A 21,243-nucleotide genomic window follows, 5' to 3' on the forward strand; every position below is an offset into this window, starting at 1 on the left:
CCCTGAGGCGAAACAGACCAGCGGCCCAAGCCCCGGGCGGAACTCGTGCTTTCAGCCATAACTGCAGTGGGCGCATGCGAAGCAGGCCCAGCTGAAGTACTGAAGATGCTGAGGCCATGAGGCCCAGCATTTTCTGAAACCGTTTGAGCGGGACTATAGAGCCGTGGCGGAAGGATTTCACGGCGCGCTGAATGTACAGTCCTCGCTCCGGCGACAGACGTGCTGTCATAGACAGCGAGTCCATCACTGTTCCCAGAAAGGAGATTTTCTGGCTGACATGAGTCGATTTTATTTGTACTAGCCCTGAACTGTGGCGGGCTGTGTCTGTGTGTGGGAATGGGCACTGTGACGTGGGCATTCTTGCAACACTCATAACACCATTGGCTATGACCGGGACACCAGAAAATACACTCTTTATTGGATTTATCTGGGTAGCTGTAAAAACGGCTGTTGTGTGCAGGCAAGCGGGCAAATGAACCGACTTGTTGACTGCTAAATACACTGGAACAGTCACATCGCATGGAACTGGACGAGCGAAATGTTTCGGTGAAAATACGGCCGCAGCGAGATTTGAACACCGTCGCTTTCCTAGGATGGCTAGGAAGGCTTTGAGACCTCGGGCTTGATCTCAATCCTCGGCCGGGGCCCGCGCTGAGGGGGGCGGCGTCCAGCAGAGCGAGAGCGCGGTCTCTGTTCTCGGGCCTGGCGGCGCTGAGAAGCGGCGGCGGGTGGTGCAGGCTGTGAGCTACGGGAAGACGGCTGTTTCGAGCGACCTGCTGCGGAGCTAGAGCGCTTCGGGAGGAAGTGCTTCATAGCCTGCGATGTCTTCTGAACCTCCTGGAATCTGTCCGCGAAATCTTTGACGGCAGATCCGAAGAGGCCCACTGGCGAAATGGGCGCGTCGAGAAACAAAGAGTGCTCCGAATCCGTCATTTCAGACAGCGTTAGCCATAGGTGTCTCTCAGCCACGGTGAGAGAGGCCATGTTCCGCCCAACGGCCTGTGCAGCAGATTTAGCGGCGCGAAGAGCCAGGTCTGTAGCGCTCCTTAAATCCGCAACGCTGATCGATCCCACGCCTTCCTCGTCCCTTTTTCGGAGAAGGTCGGCTTGGAAGATCTGCAGGATGGCCATTGTGTGTAGCGCCGACACAGCTTGCCCGGCGGCGGTGTAAGCGCGACTGTGCATGGCTGACGTCACTCGGCAGGCTTTAGATGGCAACACCGTCTGTGCTCGCCGTCCAGCAGAGGGCGGGCAGAGATGTGATGCTACCGCTGCTTCCACAGGAGGAAGAGAAAGGTACCCTCTGTCTTTCGCACCGTCCACAGTGGAGAATGCAGCAGAGACAGATGTACGCATTCTGGCCGAGAAGGGGTCGTTCCAAGACCTCGCGACTTCTTCGTGAAGCTCAGGAAGAAAAGGCGCGGGTCTGGACTGTGATGGGGCGTGGTCCTTCTTGAGGAAACATCCATCCAGTTGGTTGCGCGGGGGTTGCGCGGGCGCCTCCCTGTCGAGGCCGAGGTTGTCGACGTCTTGAGAGAGCAGACGCATCAACTCAGACTCAATGCCCGCTCTTTTCCCGGAAGGCTCGCGAACAGCGGAGGGGAGGTCCACAGAGCTCGCCCAATCTTCGCTGTCCGACGCCAGGATAGAACAAGCCTCGGCTGTTTCGTCGATCTCAATGGCGGAAGCGGTGGCAGACGGCGGCCGCTGTCCATCGGTGAATGACTCGAGCGATGCCGGCGAAGCTAGCGGGCGAACCGGCGAGCCCAGGCGGGCAGGAGAGGGCTCAGGAACGCGCTGAGCGCGGCGCTTTTTACGGCGCGGCGTCGCAGCGGGTTGAAGTGCAGGCTCTGAGAAGGATGCCAGGCGAGTCCTCAGAGTCACCATAGGCATTAGCTCGCAATGAGGGCATCCGCCGTCGACGAGAGCGAGAGCCGCATGATCCTCACCCAGGCAGGAAACGCAGATGACATGACGGTCCCCGTCGCTGAGTGTGGCTCGGCACGAGCCGCAGGATCTTTGCATCTTTAAAAAGACGCTTGCTCTTTTAGAACAGATAGAAACAGAGATAGAGTGTGAGTCGCAGCGGCGAACACACACTCAGCAGTGAAAAGGATATGAACGCCGGAAAGCGTAGCAGGTACGGCGGCTGAAGGCGGCGAGGTGCAGGCCAGCGACTTCAGGCTCGAAGGCTCGTCCCGCAGAAGGCTTACAATCAGACGGCGCGGCTTCTCACTCCGGATCCAGCGATGCAGTAGTGCTTCGCTGAAGAGTTGAAAATCAGTTTGTATCAGCCTGTCGAGCGTATTTATAGGCCAAGGCCACGCCTATTCTGGCGGGACGCGACGAAATGGGCGCGAAGCACCCCCATTGGATGTCACGTCACGCAGGGCCTCTCTCGATAGGCTTGCTGATGTTGCCGCAGGGCAGCCAATAGGCGCGCGAGCCGTCTTGCCTATGTCTGCACGCTGCCGCACAGCGTTTTACATTAATCAAAATTAAAGGATAATTTTTGGCTTCAATATCTTGTGGAAAAGAGGTTTTCCCCATAGCGTAAGATATTACGCAGTACGAGAGATACTCTCGTAAGAGAACAAACATCTCAGTCTTTGCATGTAAATAGCTCATCACTTTGTGCCAAATATCATGAGAAAATTGTCAAATCATTCAAAACTCAAATTTCCCAATGCAAGATTGCAAGGCATTTAGGTCTTTCACCATCTACCATACATAATATTGTAAAAAGATTCAGGGAATTCAGAGAAATCTCAGTCTGTGTAAGGCAAGACAGGAGACCTCTGTGCATGACCTTTCAGCCCTCAGAAAGCAGTGCATGAGAAACCGTCATGCTACTCTGCTAAATATAGCCATATGTTCTAGGGAATTTTGTGGAAAACCTTCACTTAAAACAGCCTTCTACTGCATCAAGGAACGCCACTTGAATCTATATTGTATCAATTCAAATTTTTAGTTAACTTGCTATGCTCATAATATAATTTGCAACGAAAATGTATGTAAATGCAAAATAGAAGCATTTCTAGTATTGGTATCAGACTTTTGGACCTTACTCTATATAAATGCATCATAAATACTGTTATGTCAACATTGGAACATATACAAGGCCTCCCATAGTGCAGAATTAAATGTAAATGCCGTATCCATGACTTAGACAGCATGCTGAAACCTAAACACACTATTGAAATGTTAAGCCTGCTGGAGTCTGACATATGTCAGGATGGATGTATTTAGTTCATATTTGAAATTACATTATTTGAGGCATAGTATCCAGAGTTTTGATTTGAAACCTGATCTACTTCGCAGATTATTCTTATCACTAAGTTTTGTTTTTACATGCTGTTTAATGGCAGGGAAATCTGAAATAGATAATACCATCATCAAAGGCATATCAATCTCAGCTCAATCTCAATATATATTTTCACGTTTTATTCTACAACATAAAATACATCAGTAATGCCCCCTTGTGATTTTTAAATACGTTTTTTTTTTAAAGATACTATCTGTTTGGTTATCCATATTGTTCAGCAAAATAAATAATTTCATACAGGTTTGGAATAACTTGAGGGTGAGTAAATTAAAGAATGTTCATTTTTGGGTGAACTATCCCTTTAAATTGTCTTGAAAAAGATGGTTGCTAACAAGTGGCTAAATTGGACTACAGTGTCATGAACATTGTCATTTTTTTTACTTTTTTTTGACATTATGACTTTCAATTTGTTATTTCCAGTCACATGTGTTCCTTTGTTTAGTTTCCCACCACTTATTAGTTACTGTGGAGATTCAGTAATCATCACAGGTGTATGTCATTATTTCCCTCATTTGCTTTGTATTTAAGTTGCAGTCTTCTCAGTGTTTATTTGACCGGTCACGTTTTTGCATAGCGGTTGGTTTTGTTTGCTTGTCTTGTTTTGTATTACCTTCTGAGTGGATTATTAAAGACATTACACCTGATCCTTGCAACTGCTGGTGACAAACAGAGGTTGTTGAGGATATTATACATCATCATACCAAACAGGAAAACTAATTTACTCAATAGTTGTTACATAGCAGTGTAGATAAGGGAAGTAGTGAAAGGGATCATTTAAATAGCAGTTTAATTGCATATCTCACAAGAATCCATAGGAGAAACAAAAGACAACATAACAGCTTGCATTAACACAAGAACAACAACCAACAAACCAAGGAGGCCAACAGCGCTCTGTATATACAAACACAAGCAACTAAACAAGGAACAAGTGACAAACATAGTCAGTAACTATGGAAACTAACAAGACATTCAGAAACCAATGGAACTCATGAGATAGGAACGAAAACTCAAAAGGAGGTTTCGCACCAGAGGAACCTTTTTATAGTTCTTAACTATTGATGGAAGATACACACTTTTTGCCGTGTTTGCACCAGCGAAACTGGAAACGATTTTAGTTCTAGGAACGCCTTTTGGTGAAACTAAATTAGCTCCTACTTCAGGTTACGGTCTAAAACAGCACAATAGGAACTACCAGTGACATAAGTGTATGTTGATTGGCCGAATGCATGCAAAACACTGGCACCCGGCAATTTGAAAAAGCTGTGTAAACATACAGTTTATAGCCTATATACTCCACAAACATGGAACACAGCGATAGATGGACCGAAACTGAAGTCCAGGCACTTCTCAACCCTTTACACTAAGGATGAAATCCAAAGCTACTTTGAAGGGGACCAAGTGAATCCTGGTTCTGCTCAGCTAGCTGCATTGGGTATCAACTTTTTTGTATACCATTTACTTTGTTTAACAGTTCTATCTAATAACTTTTAGATAGGACTGTTTAAACAGATTGGAAACTTATAAAGGAGAATGAGAACAATGTGTGCTCAGGCTCTGCCGTTCTCAGCGCTGTCAAAATAAATGTCCCTCACAACATCCAGAACATAAGTGACGGATTAAGTCAATTCAGAGTTCCTACTGGTGATTCGAATTAGTTCTCGAGGGACTACCCTGGTGTTTAGTTCCTATAACTGAGTATAAATGACTACTTCTATAAGCCCCTAAGAAACAAGAATTCAGAAACAACGCAATGAAATAAAACAGAACATAAACCTGAGACCCTAGAGGCTAACTAGGAGAGGCATAGGCATGACAGAATGCCTCCAGGGTGGTACCGGTGATACAGAGAGCAAGGGAGGTTCTGGCAGTTCAGGGGGCCACCGGGGCTTCGCTGGTTCAGGAGTCCAGGCCATCGCTGGCCATCTTGGGCGAGGGCTCACGGGCTGGAGCCGATGTGTGTGCTGCCCACACACACACACACAGACACACACACACAGACACACACACACAGACACAAAAGAGCTGTGGCCACATCAACCGGAGCTGACTCATGCTCAGCGGCCATCTTGTCCGAAGACACAGGTACAGCAGGCATAACGTGAACAGTCTCTAGCTCGGCAGGCTTGACGTAAACAGTCTCTGGCTCGGCAGGCCTGACATGAAGAAGCTCAGTCTCGGCAGGCCTGACATGAAGAAGCTCAGGCTCGGCAGGCCTGATGTGAAGAAGCTCTGGAAGGGCGGTCTCTATGGGACGAGACTCTGGAAGGGTGATGGCCATCTTAGCTGAGGGTTCATGGGTTGAAGCAGGAACTTGGAATGAAGCTATACATAGGCGAACTTACCCCCTCCACGAGTAGTTACCCATTTCTGGAAGTTCCAATAATAGGTCACCCTGTGCTCCAACCCAATATATGGTCTTGAGGCTGGTATCATCCAGATTTGAAAATTCCGCTGTTACGTCCCCCAGCTCTGGTTTTTGTCCCTATACATGTGTTTGAGTGCAGTGTCTCTTCCCCTTTTCCTAATTACAGATGAGCCACACCTCTGCGAAGCCTACTTGCGCTATAAAAGACTTCTGGGGACCGTTCCTGAGCGCGCACACAGAGACAGAGAACCGAGTCGACGCACAGTTGTGTTTTCTGTCTTTTGAATGACTGCCGTCTAGCTGTCCACCTGGCAGTAGAAAGTGTTCCGCCTTTGTCGTTGTTTTGTTAACTGCCCAATATTTGATACCTATTCCGTTAAATAAAATCACCCCTATTCATGATACGAGCTGATCTGTGTGCGTCAATCCTTTATGTTAAGGGTGCCGTCCGACCGCAGAATTTGGCAGAGTACTCCCTGGGAGGTCGATCTCGTGGTGGAGATCGATGAAGGCTGCTGCCAAATCCATATTCAGTTTTGGTCTGTCAATCTGTTAGGTGTCTGGTTGCAGCAATGAGGAAACAAGATTTCTGTGCAGCAGACTTTATTAACAATAAACTTAAACTTACAGAAAGGCTCGGGAGACTAAGAAACAGGACATAACAACCAGCTTAACATTAACATCGACAGAAACACTGAACAGGACAAAACACAGGGCTTAAATACACAGAGCAGATTAGGGAAACGAGACACAGCTGGGACAAATTAACTCAATGGCAGAAACCATAGTAACAAACAGGCTTGGGATGAACTAATGAAGGAGGAGGGTCTAGAAACTGAACACAAAGAACATAGAGGAAGTCCAAACACAAACAGAAACGGGACAATACGTGAGTATGTATAATTTCACAATTTCAAGCAAAACATTAAATCCAGTGATTATTTCTTCTTCACAAACATTCACGCTATTAACCTGGTAGTTTTAAAAACAATTTTTGATGGACTGTGTGGTAACAAAATGCCAAAAGTTGTGTTGCTGTTGAGGAATCTAATTGGAGCTTGCCATTTTCTTTCTTTCCAGTTTTCATTTACCTTTACAGTAGACATCAGGCGGTCAGTAATCAGACTGAGACAGTGATGTCTTGAAACTAATGAGAGCTCAACATGAAAGGCTCATAATGAATTAGGACATTTTTAGTGAGTGATGCATAACACTTTAAGACATTTCCTTATTATTAGTTTGTTTAATTATCCCTCTTGAAGTTTAAGGTTTTCAAAAAAGTAATGTTCTCACTGAAAGAGTATATTCTGGTAGCTTAATAACTCAGCGAAAACATCAAAAACAATTGTGTTCGCTTTATCCAGATTTGACTCACTTAAATTGTTGAGGTACTGGCAGGGCCGGCGCTAGCTATTTAGGTGCCCTAAGCACAAATGATTGGTGGTGCCCCCCGCCCCCACTCCCCCCACCCCCAACCACCCACCCACTCACCCAAGGAATAACAACCATTCGGAATTTCTTAGTTAGGTTCTCTTTACTTCCAAAATAACTGCTGCAAATAAATAATTTTACATTAACAATGGCACCAAATATGAAAAGAAATAATATAAAGGTTAAAATTATAGATACCAAGAACCACCACAATTACTAAAAACACAGATTTGGAACTGAACAATATAAACACAGAAAGTGAAAAGTGCAAAAAAAGTTTATAACTGTACAAGTATGAATTTTAAAGTGCACATTTTAAACTGCAAATAACCATACATAACTGCACAATTGAATTTACTCAACAGAGGGACTGTCTACATCTCTATAAAGAGACCATTCTGCTATTCTATAGGGCTGGGAAAAGATTAATCACGATTAATCGCATGTTTGATATGAATGATATATATTATGTGTGTGTATTGTGTATAATTATTTTGTGTATATATATATAAATACACATTTGAATGTATGTATTTAAGAAATATTTGTTATTTATATATAAAATATTTAAATGTATATATAATATAAATTATATATAAATATATACAGTATATACATGCAAATATTTCTTAAATATATACGTGTATATGTGTTTGTATTTATATATACAAAATGATTATACACAGTACACACACATATATCATGTAGACACAAACTTTTATTTTGGATGCGATTAATCTTTTCCCAGCCCTAATAATTTGACAACTCTGTGAATATGAAAATATACAAACACTGAGATTGTGGTTTTTTTTTTCTAATTGCAGTTTCACCAACAGATGTCGCCCTTAGGCCTTGCCCTATGAACCTCTTGAAAATGACCGCATTAACCGCATAGAACAACAACGAAAAAACGTATCTAAGCGGTCTTCCTTTTCTTCTCAAACAAACTAACTGCATCTTAAACAGTCCAAGAAACCGGACCCCCGTTAAAATAAAATATTCAACATGCAGGGCTAAAAAAGCCTGCCCCGGATCATTTGCACTACTAGCGACGCCTCCCTGGACATGCATACACGACGCAAGGGCGCCCGCGCTACAAAACTAACATTTTTATTTAAAACATTGTCTTACCTGCAAGCGACGCGCGAGTATCATCCCGCTGTCTCTTCTTTTTCCTTTTTTCCGCCCCGACTCTTGGTGCCTTTTCGAGGCCATGTCTGAGGTCGGTGTCTGCCACATTTGACATTGATTGAGGCATAATCGAACAGACCACTGGGAGGTGGGGAAGGGGGGGCACCAGAGGGAGACTGGCACAGGAGATTCACCTTTTTCTCAACTAATTTGGTCTAGGCCTATATTACTTTTGTATTGCTTTTGTATATTAACATGCTTTAGACATATTTTATTTGTTATTTATACTAGTAGCCTATTGTGATGATTTTTCACGACCCAGATTTTTTGGTGCCCCCCCAAGCACTTGGTGCCCTACGTGCAGTGCGTGATGTGCGTGTGCGGAGCGCCGGCCCTGGGTACTGGAATATATTCTGGATTCTCCAGGGTTGAAGAGTGACACCAGCCTTGTCCTTTCTGCCAAACTGCTTTTGTGATTTGCAACCAACTCCGCTGTCTTGAGACCAGGTCCATTCTTCGTCCAAGGTGACCACATTTACCCCACGTTCAGTTCGGTGCTTTCTTTGGAAAGCAGAACAGAGCGGGGCCTTTATTGTTTCTTTTAATTTTAAAACGCAATTAAAGTGGAACTGGAAAACATTGCTCAGCTCTTTCATCTCATCATTCCAAGTTTTCGTCCTGGGTGTTAGCAAGTCCAGATGATCCTTTTCTCTGTTCCTTTCAATTACAGTCCAGCGTGAGCAATGGAAACATTCTCCTGCTCCACTGTTAAATTTGCTTCAATGAGACAACCGCTTGAAAGATGGACACCTATAAATGCTGTGAAAATACCTTTCACCGCCATTCTGAATTTTCACACGGCGTAAAATGATTTACCTAATGCACATCCATCTGGAGTTGCTAGGCAACATACACATGCTACAATCACAAGCCATTTGCGATGGGAACAATTTCCAGGAGTGGTTATATGAAAACATTTCCATTTTGGTGAAAAGCAGGCATAATCCCGTTAGCCTCTGAACAAACACACAGGCTGGATCTGCATTAGGACCTTGTTGCAGGTCTCAACAATAAGGATTTTTTTTCTGCTGGCTCAGTCATGCCTGTAGTTTCCATTTTTACTTAAATGCCATCATGTTCACTGGCCCTAAGGCACAATTTAATAATTTTGCTACAAGTGTCAGAAGCAAAGTATATTTTATAATAAACACATTGTAAAACATGTCAACCCTCTTCAAGTTCAATTGTTGCCTTTAAGTTTTAAGTGCAATCAAGTTACAACTTTGTGTTAAGTGCACTGAACTTCATCAGATACAACGATGAAGAAACAACGAACAAAGGTGAGGCAGAAATATTGTGACCAGTTATTTATACCTTTGTTATGATTTAGCGATCGTGAGATGAATCCAATCCGTCGCACTTGGGTAAAATTTCCATGACAAGCGTCCATTGAGAAACATCCAACAACACCTTCTGTCCACAAAAGAGTTAAATCCATGAAATATTGATATATTGCCCATTTTTTATGTCAGATTTCACCTGAACGATCTGTCCTCCGTCATCGTTCTTCAAGAAATTATGAGTTTGAAGTTATTGAAAGATTTCTTTAAGACAATATTTTTTTATGACAACTTCTTTAACTCTTTCCTCACCATTGACGTAATGTTCCCTCATTTATGAAACAACGCTTCCCCGTCATTGACTGCATTTTCCCCTTATTTATGAGACAACGTTTCCAAGCCATTGACAGAATTTTCTCCTAATTTATGAAACAACACTTCCCTGCCATTTGCAGAATTTTCCCCTTATTTTTGAGACAAAGCTTCCCAGCCATTGACAGAATTTCCCATTTATTTATGAGACAACGCTTCCGCGCCATTGACTGAATTTACCCCTTATTTACGAGAAAGCGCTTCCTCTCCATTGATGGAATTTTCCATCATTTATGATACAACTTTCCCCGCCATTGACAGAATTTGCTTTAAGAGACAATGCTTCCCCGCCATTGACAGAATTTGCCATGATTTAGGAGACAATGCTTCTCCGCTATTGCCCAGATTTTTTTTTCATTTATGAGACAACGCTTCCCCACTATTGACGGAATTTTCCCCTAATTAATGGGACAATGCTTTCTCAAATGCAATTCCATTGATGGTATTTTCAGTCATTTATGAGACAACGCTTACCCGCCATTGACATAATTTTCCGTAATTTATGCGACAACACTTCCCCGCCATTTACATAATTTTTCTTTCATTTATGAGACAACGCTTCACCTCCATTGACGGAATTTTCTGTCTTTCTGTATTTTCACTTTTATATGGAAGGTGGTGCTATTACGCAACTTCTGAAAGAGTAGAGAATTTCCAGACCAAAACACAGACAATAAAGGAGCAGAAACAAGTGATAAAAGCATTACTTGTGCACGTTGTAATCTTCTGAAAGAAAGTTTAAAATTTTCTCTGCCTTTTGTTCAAAATGTAGCTTTTTTTTTTTTAAACTTACCCACAGTCGTGTTGATATAAAAAAGAATGCATAAGGCTAGGATAAAATGTTGTTGTTTTTTGACAGAGGCTCTGTTCTTTATTATGATATTGCATGTTCAGATATTTATACAACAAAATATTCTGGGGGGCATGCAAATGCCATCTCAAAAAATGCTGGAGCTGGCTGACAACTTTTAACAGAAAAGGATTGCGGGAAAAAATGTTAAAAGTTTTTTTTTAAAGAAATTAATACTTTGATTCAGCAAGGACCAACATTGGTAGTAAAGACATCAATAATGTTAGAAGAGGTTTCTGTATCAAATAAATCCTCCTTTGAACTTTCTATTTATAAAAAAATCCTGAAAAAATGCCATGGTTTCGACAAACATATTAGAATGATTTCTGAGGGATCAAGCGACACTGAAGACTGGAGTAATGATGCTGAAAATGCAGCTTTGCCATCAAAGGAATAGATTACATTTAATAACTGAACTAAAAATAGCTTTGGATGGATCAATGGATCATGTTTAATTTGACGGACACAAGACTCCAACTGGCTGTCTTCTGCTTTTGACAACTGGACTGACAGCCTTGTTCCTTACTCAAATGCACAGTGGTGATAAGAAACTAAAAAGCTGCCCATTTCAAGAGTCATTCTTCCCTTCTGGATTTTGAACCCAGCCCAGATCATTAACCAACCCCATATGTCTCCTATTGAAAACACATCTACTGTACAGAAAACCATAAGAGAGGAAATACTCGTACATAATAATAGGAGCCATAGACCAGCTATCAATCTGACTCCAGGGAAAACAGGAACCACGTTTCCCACGAGTTTAAATGATGGTTTGACATGGACAGCCTTTCGGACACAAGAATTGTGGGTATGCATCCTGACTTCTACTCAAAATGAACCAACTGCCTCTCGACTAAAACGAACATAGTCAAGAATGCAAAGTACAAAGATAAGAAAACGTCTCGGTTACTAATGTAACCCTCGTTCCCTGAAGGAGGGAACGGGAGACGTAACGTTGACGTAACGATGTAATTGGGATCAATTCAGGGAGCCTGTGCAGTCCCGAAGCGCCTGAAAATCAGCTGGACCACCTGGGGATGGAGTCGCCATTCTCCCGGTAGCACCTGCTGCCATAAGAGCTCGTCAGCTGCACGGTTGAGCAGGCCCGAAATATAAATGGCACTAAGCAACCTCAGATGCTTCTGACTCCAAAGGAGGAGATGGCGGGTGAGTTGTGACATGCGACGGGAGTGTAGACCACCCTGACGGTTGATGTACGCAAAGGTCGTAGTGCTGTCTGTACGGAACAGTACATGCTTGCCTAGTAGCAGTGTTTTGAAGCATCCCAGGGCAAGATGTACTGCAAACAACTCGAGGCAGTTGATGTGCAAATGCAGTTGAGGCCCCGTTCACAGACCTGAAGCTGCATGCCCTTTGTACGTGGCCCCCCAGCCGGTGGCTGAGGCATCCGTGGTGACCACAGAATGCCTGGACACTTGTTCTAGGGGAACACCTGCCCGCAGGAACGAAGGGTCCGACCACAAGCTGAGGGTTTGGCAACAAGTGCTGGGTTGATTTGGACCTGGCACAAGCCGCTCTGCCACGCCCATCTCAGGCCTCGATCATAGAGCCAGTGTTGGAGCGGCCTCATATGAAGCAATCCGAGCGGCATTACCGCGGCTGCAGATGCCATGCAGATGCAGTTGACCCGAAGCCTTACGCCGCCTTCACACTGGCAGTTGAAATCATTTCCGTATTACGCAATATGCCCCCAGCGGTCGCACTACACCGTTGAAAAGCGTTGGAAGCAAGTAGTACAAAAATGGCGGAGATTTTTTTTAACAGATGTTACTGTTCTCGTTAATCTGCGAATCCCCATAGGAAATGAATGACTTTCAGTCGTTTCGGAGCCGTATCAGAGCTGATTTCAACTGCCAGTGTGAAGGTGGAGTTAGGTGGCTGAGGTGTCTGAGCACCATGTCCCTGTGTTCGCACAACTGCTCTCTCGACTGGGCCAGAATGAGCCAGTCGTCAAGGTAGTTGAGAATGCGAACACCACACTGGCACATAGGAGCAGTGGCTTTCGTGAAGACACAGGGCGAAAGGGCCAGTCCGAAGGGTAAGACTTTGTACTGATAGGCCCGTCCCTTGAACGCAAAGCGAAGAAACGGTCTGTGTCAAGGGAGAATCGAGACATGAAAGTACGCGTCTTTCAGGTCGATCGCTGCAGACCAATCTTGGGCACGGATGAAAATTTGTTTCTGCGTAAGCATCTTAAACGGCAGCCTGTGAAGGTACCGATTCAGGACACGCAGGTCCAAGATTGGCCGTAACCCACCACCTTTCTTAGGTAAGAAGAGCAACTTGATGCACCTCTGGGTCGCCCGTCTCAGGGTCATTTGCACCTCCTCTTGCCTCCTGGTTTGGCAGAGGCCTGGACAGACGGAGTCGACTTCCTGCGGCTTGCTCCACGCTGAGGCCTGGATGGTGGCTGCTGCTGGGGCATAGCGGGAGCGGAGGATGCTGCGGGAGGCCGACCTCGGCGGCAAGCGGATGGAAGGTCTGCGGCCGGCGGAGAGGTAGGAACAGCGATCCACTGGGGCAGGATGTGTCGGATCACCTCTGTCTGCTTCTGTGTGGCTGAGAACTGCTGGGCAAAGCTCTCGACCGCGTCGCCGAACAACCCAAACTGGGACAGAGGGGCATTCAGGAACCGATACTTATCAGTGTCCCTCATATCGGCCAGGTTGAGCCAAAGGTGGCGCTCCTGGACCACCAAGGTGGATATTTCCTGACCAACGGAACGTGTGGTTTCCTTCATAGCCCGGAGGGCGAGGTCAGTTGATACACGGACCACCCTCGTTCATGTCCATGAGAGCCTGGGCCTGGTGGACCTGCAGGAGCGCCATGGGATGGAGGGCGGAAGCAGCCTGTCCACAGGCTCTGTAAGCCTTCACCGTAAGACCGGACGGAAACTTAGATGCCTTGGACAGGAGGCGTGGATTGCCCCGCCAGGAGGAAGCAGACGCTGGACACAGTTGCATCGCAACAGCACGCTCCACCGGCGAGACATCCACATACCCCTTAGCCGCTCCGGCATCGAGGGTGGTGAGGAGGGAGGAGCCACTAGGACGGCTTCTGGCACTATATGGCGCCTTCCACGTCCTAGTGTGCTCCTCATGCACTTGAAAGAATGGTACTGGGGCGGCGTGCTGAGAACCATCACGGCCTTCCCCGAGAAACCAATCGTCCAACCGGGAAGGTTCGGGACGTGGTGGAGGGTTCTACGCAAGCCCGACCTTCTTGGAGGCCTGGGAAAGCATAGTATCGCCCATTCTGGATCGGATTCGGACAACATCACACTCCCCGAAGGGGGTAACCCAGCTGAATCGTCATCTCCAGAGAACTGAAGCTCCCCCTTCGATGCTGCAACCGACATCTGGTCGACATTCTGAAGTCCAGAATAGACACTAGATCAGGGCATAGGCGAGGGGACAGCACCTCCCTAGAAGTAAGCGAGTCTCGATCTTAGCGCTGCCATAGTCATACGCTGCCATAGTCATATTGAACATGAACTATTCACAAAGGCTGCCTCGGCGTGCTGAATGCCCAAACACGAGAGGCAACTATTGTGGCCGTCTGTTGGCGCAAGGGAACGACCGCATGCAGAAACGCACAAGCGGAATGACATCTTGAAATGTAGGGTCACGCTTGTGTTGCTCTTTTTTGAAAGAAAAAAATAAAGAAGTACTCTTTATCCAAACTCTCACAGTGCTGAGGCACCAAGGGAATGGGCGCAGTGTACAGCAGTGCTGTAAACACTATAGGGAAACGCCCTCCGAAACCGACACAGAAATAAGCTTGCTGTGAAAACACCAACACTGAAGAGAGAGTCTTGAAGAAGTCTCCAACTCAGTAGCAGTCTTGTAGATTCAGAAGACAAACAGAAGCTCAGCTCTGAAGTGAAAGACAACGAGTGCGCATGCCCGCTTCCTGTTTATACCCCCCTGCGGGGCGGGGCGCGTGACGTGATTCACGCACGCCAACATTCTTTGGCTGGTTCTGTAGATAATCGAAGATGATAGGTCTCCCTGAAGTGATCCCAATTACGTTGTCACGTCATTGTTACGTCAAACGTGAGCGACTGATAGGGAACAGAAGTTGATACCTTAAGGGGTTAAAAGGAATAGGACCAAATCCGTTCAGATTTGTTGACAAAACATTTGTAAAAAAGCATTTCCAGTCAGAAGAACAAGTGACACAACAGGACGTTACAGCTATTCTAGACTGGGATGAAAATATGAACCCTGTAATATAGTAAATTTATACACATTATAGTTGTCAGAAGCAAGAAGACTGCTTTTGAGCTCCTATTGAACACAACAGATAGCAGGATACAGAAGAGTTTTCAAGAAAAATATGCATCCCATTTTAAACCATATTAAGCAGCACAACAACATTAATAATAAGAATATGTTTCTTGAGCATCAAATCAGTATATTATAATGTTATCCAAATCCACCTTAAAATTATGAAGCGACGAGAATACTTTTTGTGCGCAAACCCCCCGCCCCAAAATAACAACAATATTCATCTATCTCTTCTCTTCCTCGTCATTCTCCTATGCTGTTGATGTAGTGTAAACAGTGCAGCGCTTCTGGGTTCTACGTCAGAACGTTGGCTCATTATTGGCCGACGCTGGACAGCATTTCACACGACTAGCGTCGGACAATAGTGAGCCGACGTTGTGACCAGTCTTACGGGTTTGGAATGACATGAGGGTGAGTAATTATGACAAAATTTTCATTTAATTTAATTCTAAATTAACTTTAAACTTTAAACCCAAAATCTTCTAGAGCTGCATTAGATCTTCCCTGGCTTAATCCTCCAGGTGGCACTCAGACTCCAGTCCTTCAATGAGCCAGACAAATCTCATTGGTTTTTGCCGCCACTCTTCCTAGAAACCCGAAGGGAAGATGTCCAGGCAGTTCTCCACACTCAATGTAATTATTTATATCTGGACACAAAGAAGAGACTGTGTATCTTGGCAATGCCGAGGGTTCAACCCTTTCAGTTGACTGGCCACAGTTCACCAGTGCCAAACAAATTACTGTGCGGTGGGGGCCGGATAATTAATGAAACATGGAGAATGCAGAGAGAGAATGATGTCCACATATCATGATCTGGGAGGAAAGTTGCAGAGGACAAATGAAGTGTAAAATTAAATCTGCAAGTTAGTTGTGGAGTTCTCCTAAAATAGAACAAAATGAGGACACAGACACTGTTATTTATTGTTTTATTCATGGAATATACTGTATCCTAGCTGGATAACTAGGCCCATACAGAATCTAAAGTACGCTTAAAGAGAGTACAACTTTAAGATCCGTTTAACACATTTGACATTGTTAAAACCATTTTGGAGAATTGCGCTGCATGGTTCTTCAAAATCAACACTGAAAATCCGAATAAAAGTCGTCTGGGCCTAATAATAACTAACCCAAGCTGCAGTAAAACATGACATGAAGAGCTGGCCCTAATGGTGGTGAGAAATAAAATCTGTAATACTTATTCACCATAGATTCCGTATACACTTCCTTGTGGAAAAAGCCTTGCCAGATTCTGGTGTGTTAAGAGAAAGGAAGTTCAGAGATGGTGTTCAGGGACCAACTTGTCAGACGTTACCTCACAGACCAATCCAAGGTGGCTCAGACTTCATCCTTTGCTAAGTTGTACAACATCCGCCTGGAAATCCCAGAATTTCCCCATGGGTCAAATGCAGGAAGCTTGTTAACAGTGGAAAAGTGTAAAGGCATTTTTTCCTGATGCTCTCTTGCCTCGTGTATTGGTAGCATGAAACAGGTGTCCCTTCACCTGGATGCCAGTTTGCTCAACCCTTAGCTGTCTTCCTGGATCTCCGTGCCTAATGTTTGGTTGAGGAAATGTCTAATTATGGAAAAATTCACTTAAGACTTTCCCACACACACAGATTTATTTTTAGTGAGAATAAATGTCATATTTAGTGTGGCACAAGAACACTGACTCTGAGGTTGTTTATACACTAGACCAGGTCGGTTGGCTGCTCAGGGGGAATTCTTTGATATTCCAGTTGGTGACCTTGGAGAGACATTGTGTAATACGGGTGCTGCTCAGGTTCATGCCATTTATTTGCTTTTCCAAAATAAGAGACACCTCTTTCGCTCCCTCCATTTCAATCTCTCCATCTTCTCTTCTCATAGAGGAATACTGAAGTTCTCCTGAAAATAAAAAAATCTCATTATTTATTTACTGTAGTCTAAACTGTTTTGATGGTTTTTTTATATTCCAAGGAGAAGTTTTGAAGATTTGTAATAAAGCTCTTTTTCATACAAACTCCTAAACGAACAAACAACTGTAAAAGCATTCCATACAACTTCTGCACTATATTCGGAATGTTCTGAAGTTATACGATAACTTTGTGTGATAACTTTGAGTGAGAAATAGACCAAAATTTAAAGTTGCGATGAAACCGAAGTACTGACAAATCTTTTCATTCTGTACATATTTTGAAGTACATCTGGGTGTAATAGATCATTGAAAAAGAAAAAAAGTTAGGGCGGGGATTTGGTTCTATGAATCAGTTGTTGATTGGATGATGAGATGTGGGCGTGACACTCAAAAGTGTAGGCAGATGAACATAAGCTTTCATGGGCGGGGTTTAATTGGACTATTATGAGGTCAAAATATTTAAAAAAAAAACATGCAGATATTAATTGTTTACAATATAATCCATAACACACATGTAGAAAATAGATTGAGTTTTCATCTCATTTAATAGATAAATATTAGATACATTTCAGTTTTGTGTGAACTATTCCCTTAATAGAACTGAAATACCACAAGTCCAAAAATAATTGGCATAATCAATCTACTATTCTTTCCCATCAGAGAGCAAACTAAAAACTACATTATATCCGACAAATGGTTCGTTAAGTAAATTTGACTGCATGTGTTTTTTTCCTGATGATATACAGTGATTTGTATATTCAAGGCTAATCGAGACTTCAGCCTTAAGTCTCGAAAGTCTATTCCATAAGCCACGGGGACGCACAGGCATGAATAAGCCATAGAATCATAGACAATCCATTAAACAAAGAATCCTTATGCCTGACAGCTTGTTACTACAGGCTAGAGTTACTTAGTCAGTGGCTGTTTCTGTGTTCATAAATCAACAGTGATCAACAACATTCAGTCTCTACAGCAACCATGAGAGACAGACACATGGGTAACAGAAGCCTGTTTAGCTGTACAGCTCCTGACTCACATACAAAGAGATGCGTGATTTGGAAACAGAAAGAAATAAACTAAATAATAAATTAGCTACAGCTGTTATTGTCAAGCCCAGCCTTTTCTGCCAAGTCCAGAAATATAACAGTCCTGGCAGCCAAAAATAATTAACAAGGAACACATCAGCAAAGGAGCTTAAATATTATTAAGAATTAATTATCTAGCTTGACAACCAGTCACAAGACTCCCTGCATCATCGACTGTGGAAGAGGAAAAATATATGGTGGAAGATGTTTATGTTTATGTTTAATTTGTTTAATGGCTGAACACTTCAATTTAAGTTCAAATGTCTACCACTGGACGACCACAGTTTATTTTTTAGCTTATTTTTAAGCAATTTTTTTTAGCTTATTTTTAATCAAAATCAAATCTTACTATTACGGTACATAATGGCATGTCCCAGTGTTTGCTACACCTCAAGTGGTAGTTCTAACTTCTTTCTGAACTGCAAGTTATGTAATTAACATTAGTGAAATATGAATGTGACCGAGCTGGGGTCTCAAATGTTACACATTTTCAGAAATGAAGATGGACAGACTTTTCCCCTTTTAATGAAATAAGTGCGTAAAAACGGTACATCACTCACATCAGAATAAAAAAAGCCATCAAATAAATGTAGAAATGCAATGTAATAACGTTAAAATAATAATCAATATACTTTATATCCTTGGAATTATTTAAAGAAAAACATTCACAGCAGAGATGTTCTGTAAAAACAACTATAATACTAAAAAAAAGTATACTGTATTTTCTAATATACTATTTTAGGATGGATAGTGTGCACATTGGGATGCAGGCTTGTTCCCCTCACTGTAAAAAAATTAAAATGTAATTATGCGAGTAATTATATAGTAGAAGTCTTGTGGGTCACACACCAAAGATTTTCACTTACAGTTATATTTACATATACGTTTGCATTGTTACCCACATGTCTTTCTCTTCTTTTTTTTGCAGTGAGAGGAACAAGCCTGCATCCCAATGTGAACACTATCCATCCTAAAATAGTATATAAGAAAATACTGTATATTTTTTAGTGTGATAGTTGTTTTTCAGAACATCTCTGCTGTGAATGTTTTTGTTTACTTGAACTTAAATAGAAGTGTTCAATCCATTAAACAAATTAAACGTAAACTTCTTCCACCATGTATTTTTCCTCTTCCACAGTCGGTGATGCAGGGAGTCTTGTGATTGGTTTTCAAGCCAGCCAATCAGAATTTAGCAGCCTCATCTCTGATTGGCTGGAATTATCGCAAATTGTAACGCTGGGTTGTGTTGAGCAAGCGAGCAGTCTGCGCTTAGAGAGCGCCTACGGCTGGTATGAAAGGAGCAAGAAAGTGAAACTTTGCACAAGCGAAAGAGAACGTCTGCGCACATCCAGATACTTATTTTAAAAGCAAAATTGATTTTCGTTCGCTCAAAATATTTTCTTATCTGCGAGACGAACATTTCTCCGCAAGACTTCGCGCGTGCGAAATGCCCTTTTGCGCACTCGAAATGTGATCATGCACGCGCAGAATTGTGACCGAATTCTAACCCCATAGCCGCTCGAGTGGTTTGCGTTACAAGCTTTATGGAAACAAGCTTACATAAAATTCTCTCTCAATCAAGTAAATGTATAAATCACACACTCACAGAAAACTATGGAAGCTTGTTTCCGCTACAGAAAAAATTATGTAATTTTTTTTTTTGAATTGCATGATATAGTCAATTGCGAGTTATAAAGTTATAATTACATGATATAAAGTCACAATTGCGAGATATAAAGTCCGAATTGCCAGTTTGTATCTCACAATTCTGAGAATAATGTATTTTTTCCCCTTAAGAACTGGACTATATAACTTCGCAATTACTTTATAACTCAGTTTATAACTCAGTTAAAAAAAAGTGAGAATTGCGAGATAGCTATAAACTGAGAATTGCGAAAAAAAAGTCAGAATTGCAAGATATAAACTTGCAGGCGTGAGAAAAAAAGTCAGAATTGCGAGATTATATCTTAAAATTCTGACTTTATAACTTGCAATTGCAATTTATATCTCGCAATTGCAAGTTTACTGTATATCCCGCAATTGTGAGAAAAATGTCAGAATTGTGAGTTTATATCTTGCAACTCTGACATTATAACTTGCAATTGCGAGTTTATCAGGCAATTCTATGAAAAAATTAAAGTCAGAATTGCGAGATGTAAACTTGGAATTGTGAGAAAAAAAATCAGAATTGATTTTGAGGCTACCTCTTTTAGTTTTTATTCAGTGGAGGAAACAAGCTTCCATAAAATTATCTCCTGATCAAGTCAATGTTTAAATCGCACACTTTGTTGAACTGTCATAACAATAAACATAGTAAGGCGAATGCTGTTTGTTTTGGCTAGCCCAGACATATGTTTATGGTCATTTCAACTTAAGAACTGATAGAAGAATTGGTTATAACAAACATTAATCCAAAACAGTGTATCTTTCGCAAATGAAACAGCCTGCAGTCCGACTATAACGACTCTTCATTTGACTTTGACTAGGTTTTGACGTGATGTCATGTCAGAGTAACATGACAGCAAATAGGACCCAGCAGAGCTCTCCGGCAAACCTCACCTGTCCCCAAACGCACTTTTACTTTTCCACCTGAAGTCGCCTGCAGAATCCCGACATCTGTAAGTCTTAAAGATAACGGCATGTTTTGTGCATTGCTCTGCAGTTTGTTGCTCCTGCACGGCTCGGTCGGGGAGATCGTGTTCCGCTGCCCGAGCTGCACCGCGGAGCGCCAGGCGGCGTGTCCCAAGATCACCACCTCTTGCGAGATTGTCAGGGAACCGGGTTGCGGTTGCTGTCCGGTTTGCGCAAGGCAGAATGGCGAGCTATGCGGCGTCTATACGCCGAGATGCGGGAGCGGTTTAAGGTGTTACCCGAGCGCGAATTCAGAGTTACCACTGGAACAGCTGATACAGGGACTAGGACGATGCGAGAACAAAGTGGACCTGGAGCCCACCATGACCAACCAGGAGTCAGGACACAGTGGTGAGTCTCAAGACTTTGTGAACATGTAATGATGCACAGCCGCTGACAAAATGTACGCATTCAAGTATATCACACGGATGATGTTGCACTTTGATGTCTCCTCTTTTCTCCATGTGTCAGGACTTGGGGAATCAACACTGAGTCAAAAATCAGTGCAG

At 43.3% G+C, this 21,243-nt stretch overlaps 1 protein-coding gene and 1 long non-coding RNA gene across 2 annotated transcripts in view; one reads left to right on the plus strand and one right to left on the minus strand.

Annotated features, from left to right (window-relative positions):
* Positions 1–16,027: 16,027 nt before the first annotated feature.
* On the minus strand, positions 16,028–20,854 carry LOC143723363 (uncharacterized). Its single transcript, XR_013197092.1, has 2 exons — positions 20,663–20,854; positions 16,028–17,008 (listed from the first exon to the last, which is right to left on the minus strand). It is a non-coding gene; the product is annotated as an uncharacterized LOC143723363 (long non-coding RNA).
* igfbp2b (insulin-like growth factor binding protein 2b) overlaps positions 20,572–21,243 on the plus strand; it is a 35,848-nt gene continuing 35,176 nt past the window's right edge. Inside the window, exon 1 of the mRNA XM_077215679.1 lies at positions 20,572–21,085. Coding sequence (XP_077071794.1) covers positions 20,743–21,085 — 343 coding nt within the window. The 5' untranslated portion in view covers positions 20,572–20,742. The remainder of the gene's footprint in view (positions 21,086–21,243) is intronic.

Source organism: Siphateles boraxobius, unplaced genomic scaffold, assembly GCF_051911475.1.
Source record: "Siphateles boraxobius isolate OS27281-9 unplaced genomic scaffold, OSU_SipBor_1 7, whole genome shotgun sequence".
Classification (NCBI taxonomy): Eukaryota; Metazoa; Chordata; class Actinopteri; order Cypriniformes; family Leuciscidae; genus Siphateles; species Siphateles boraxobius.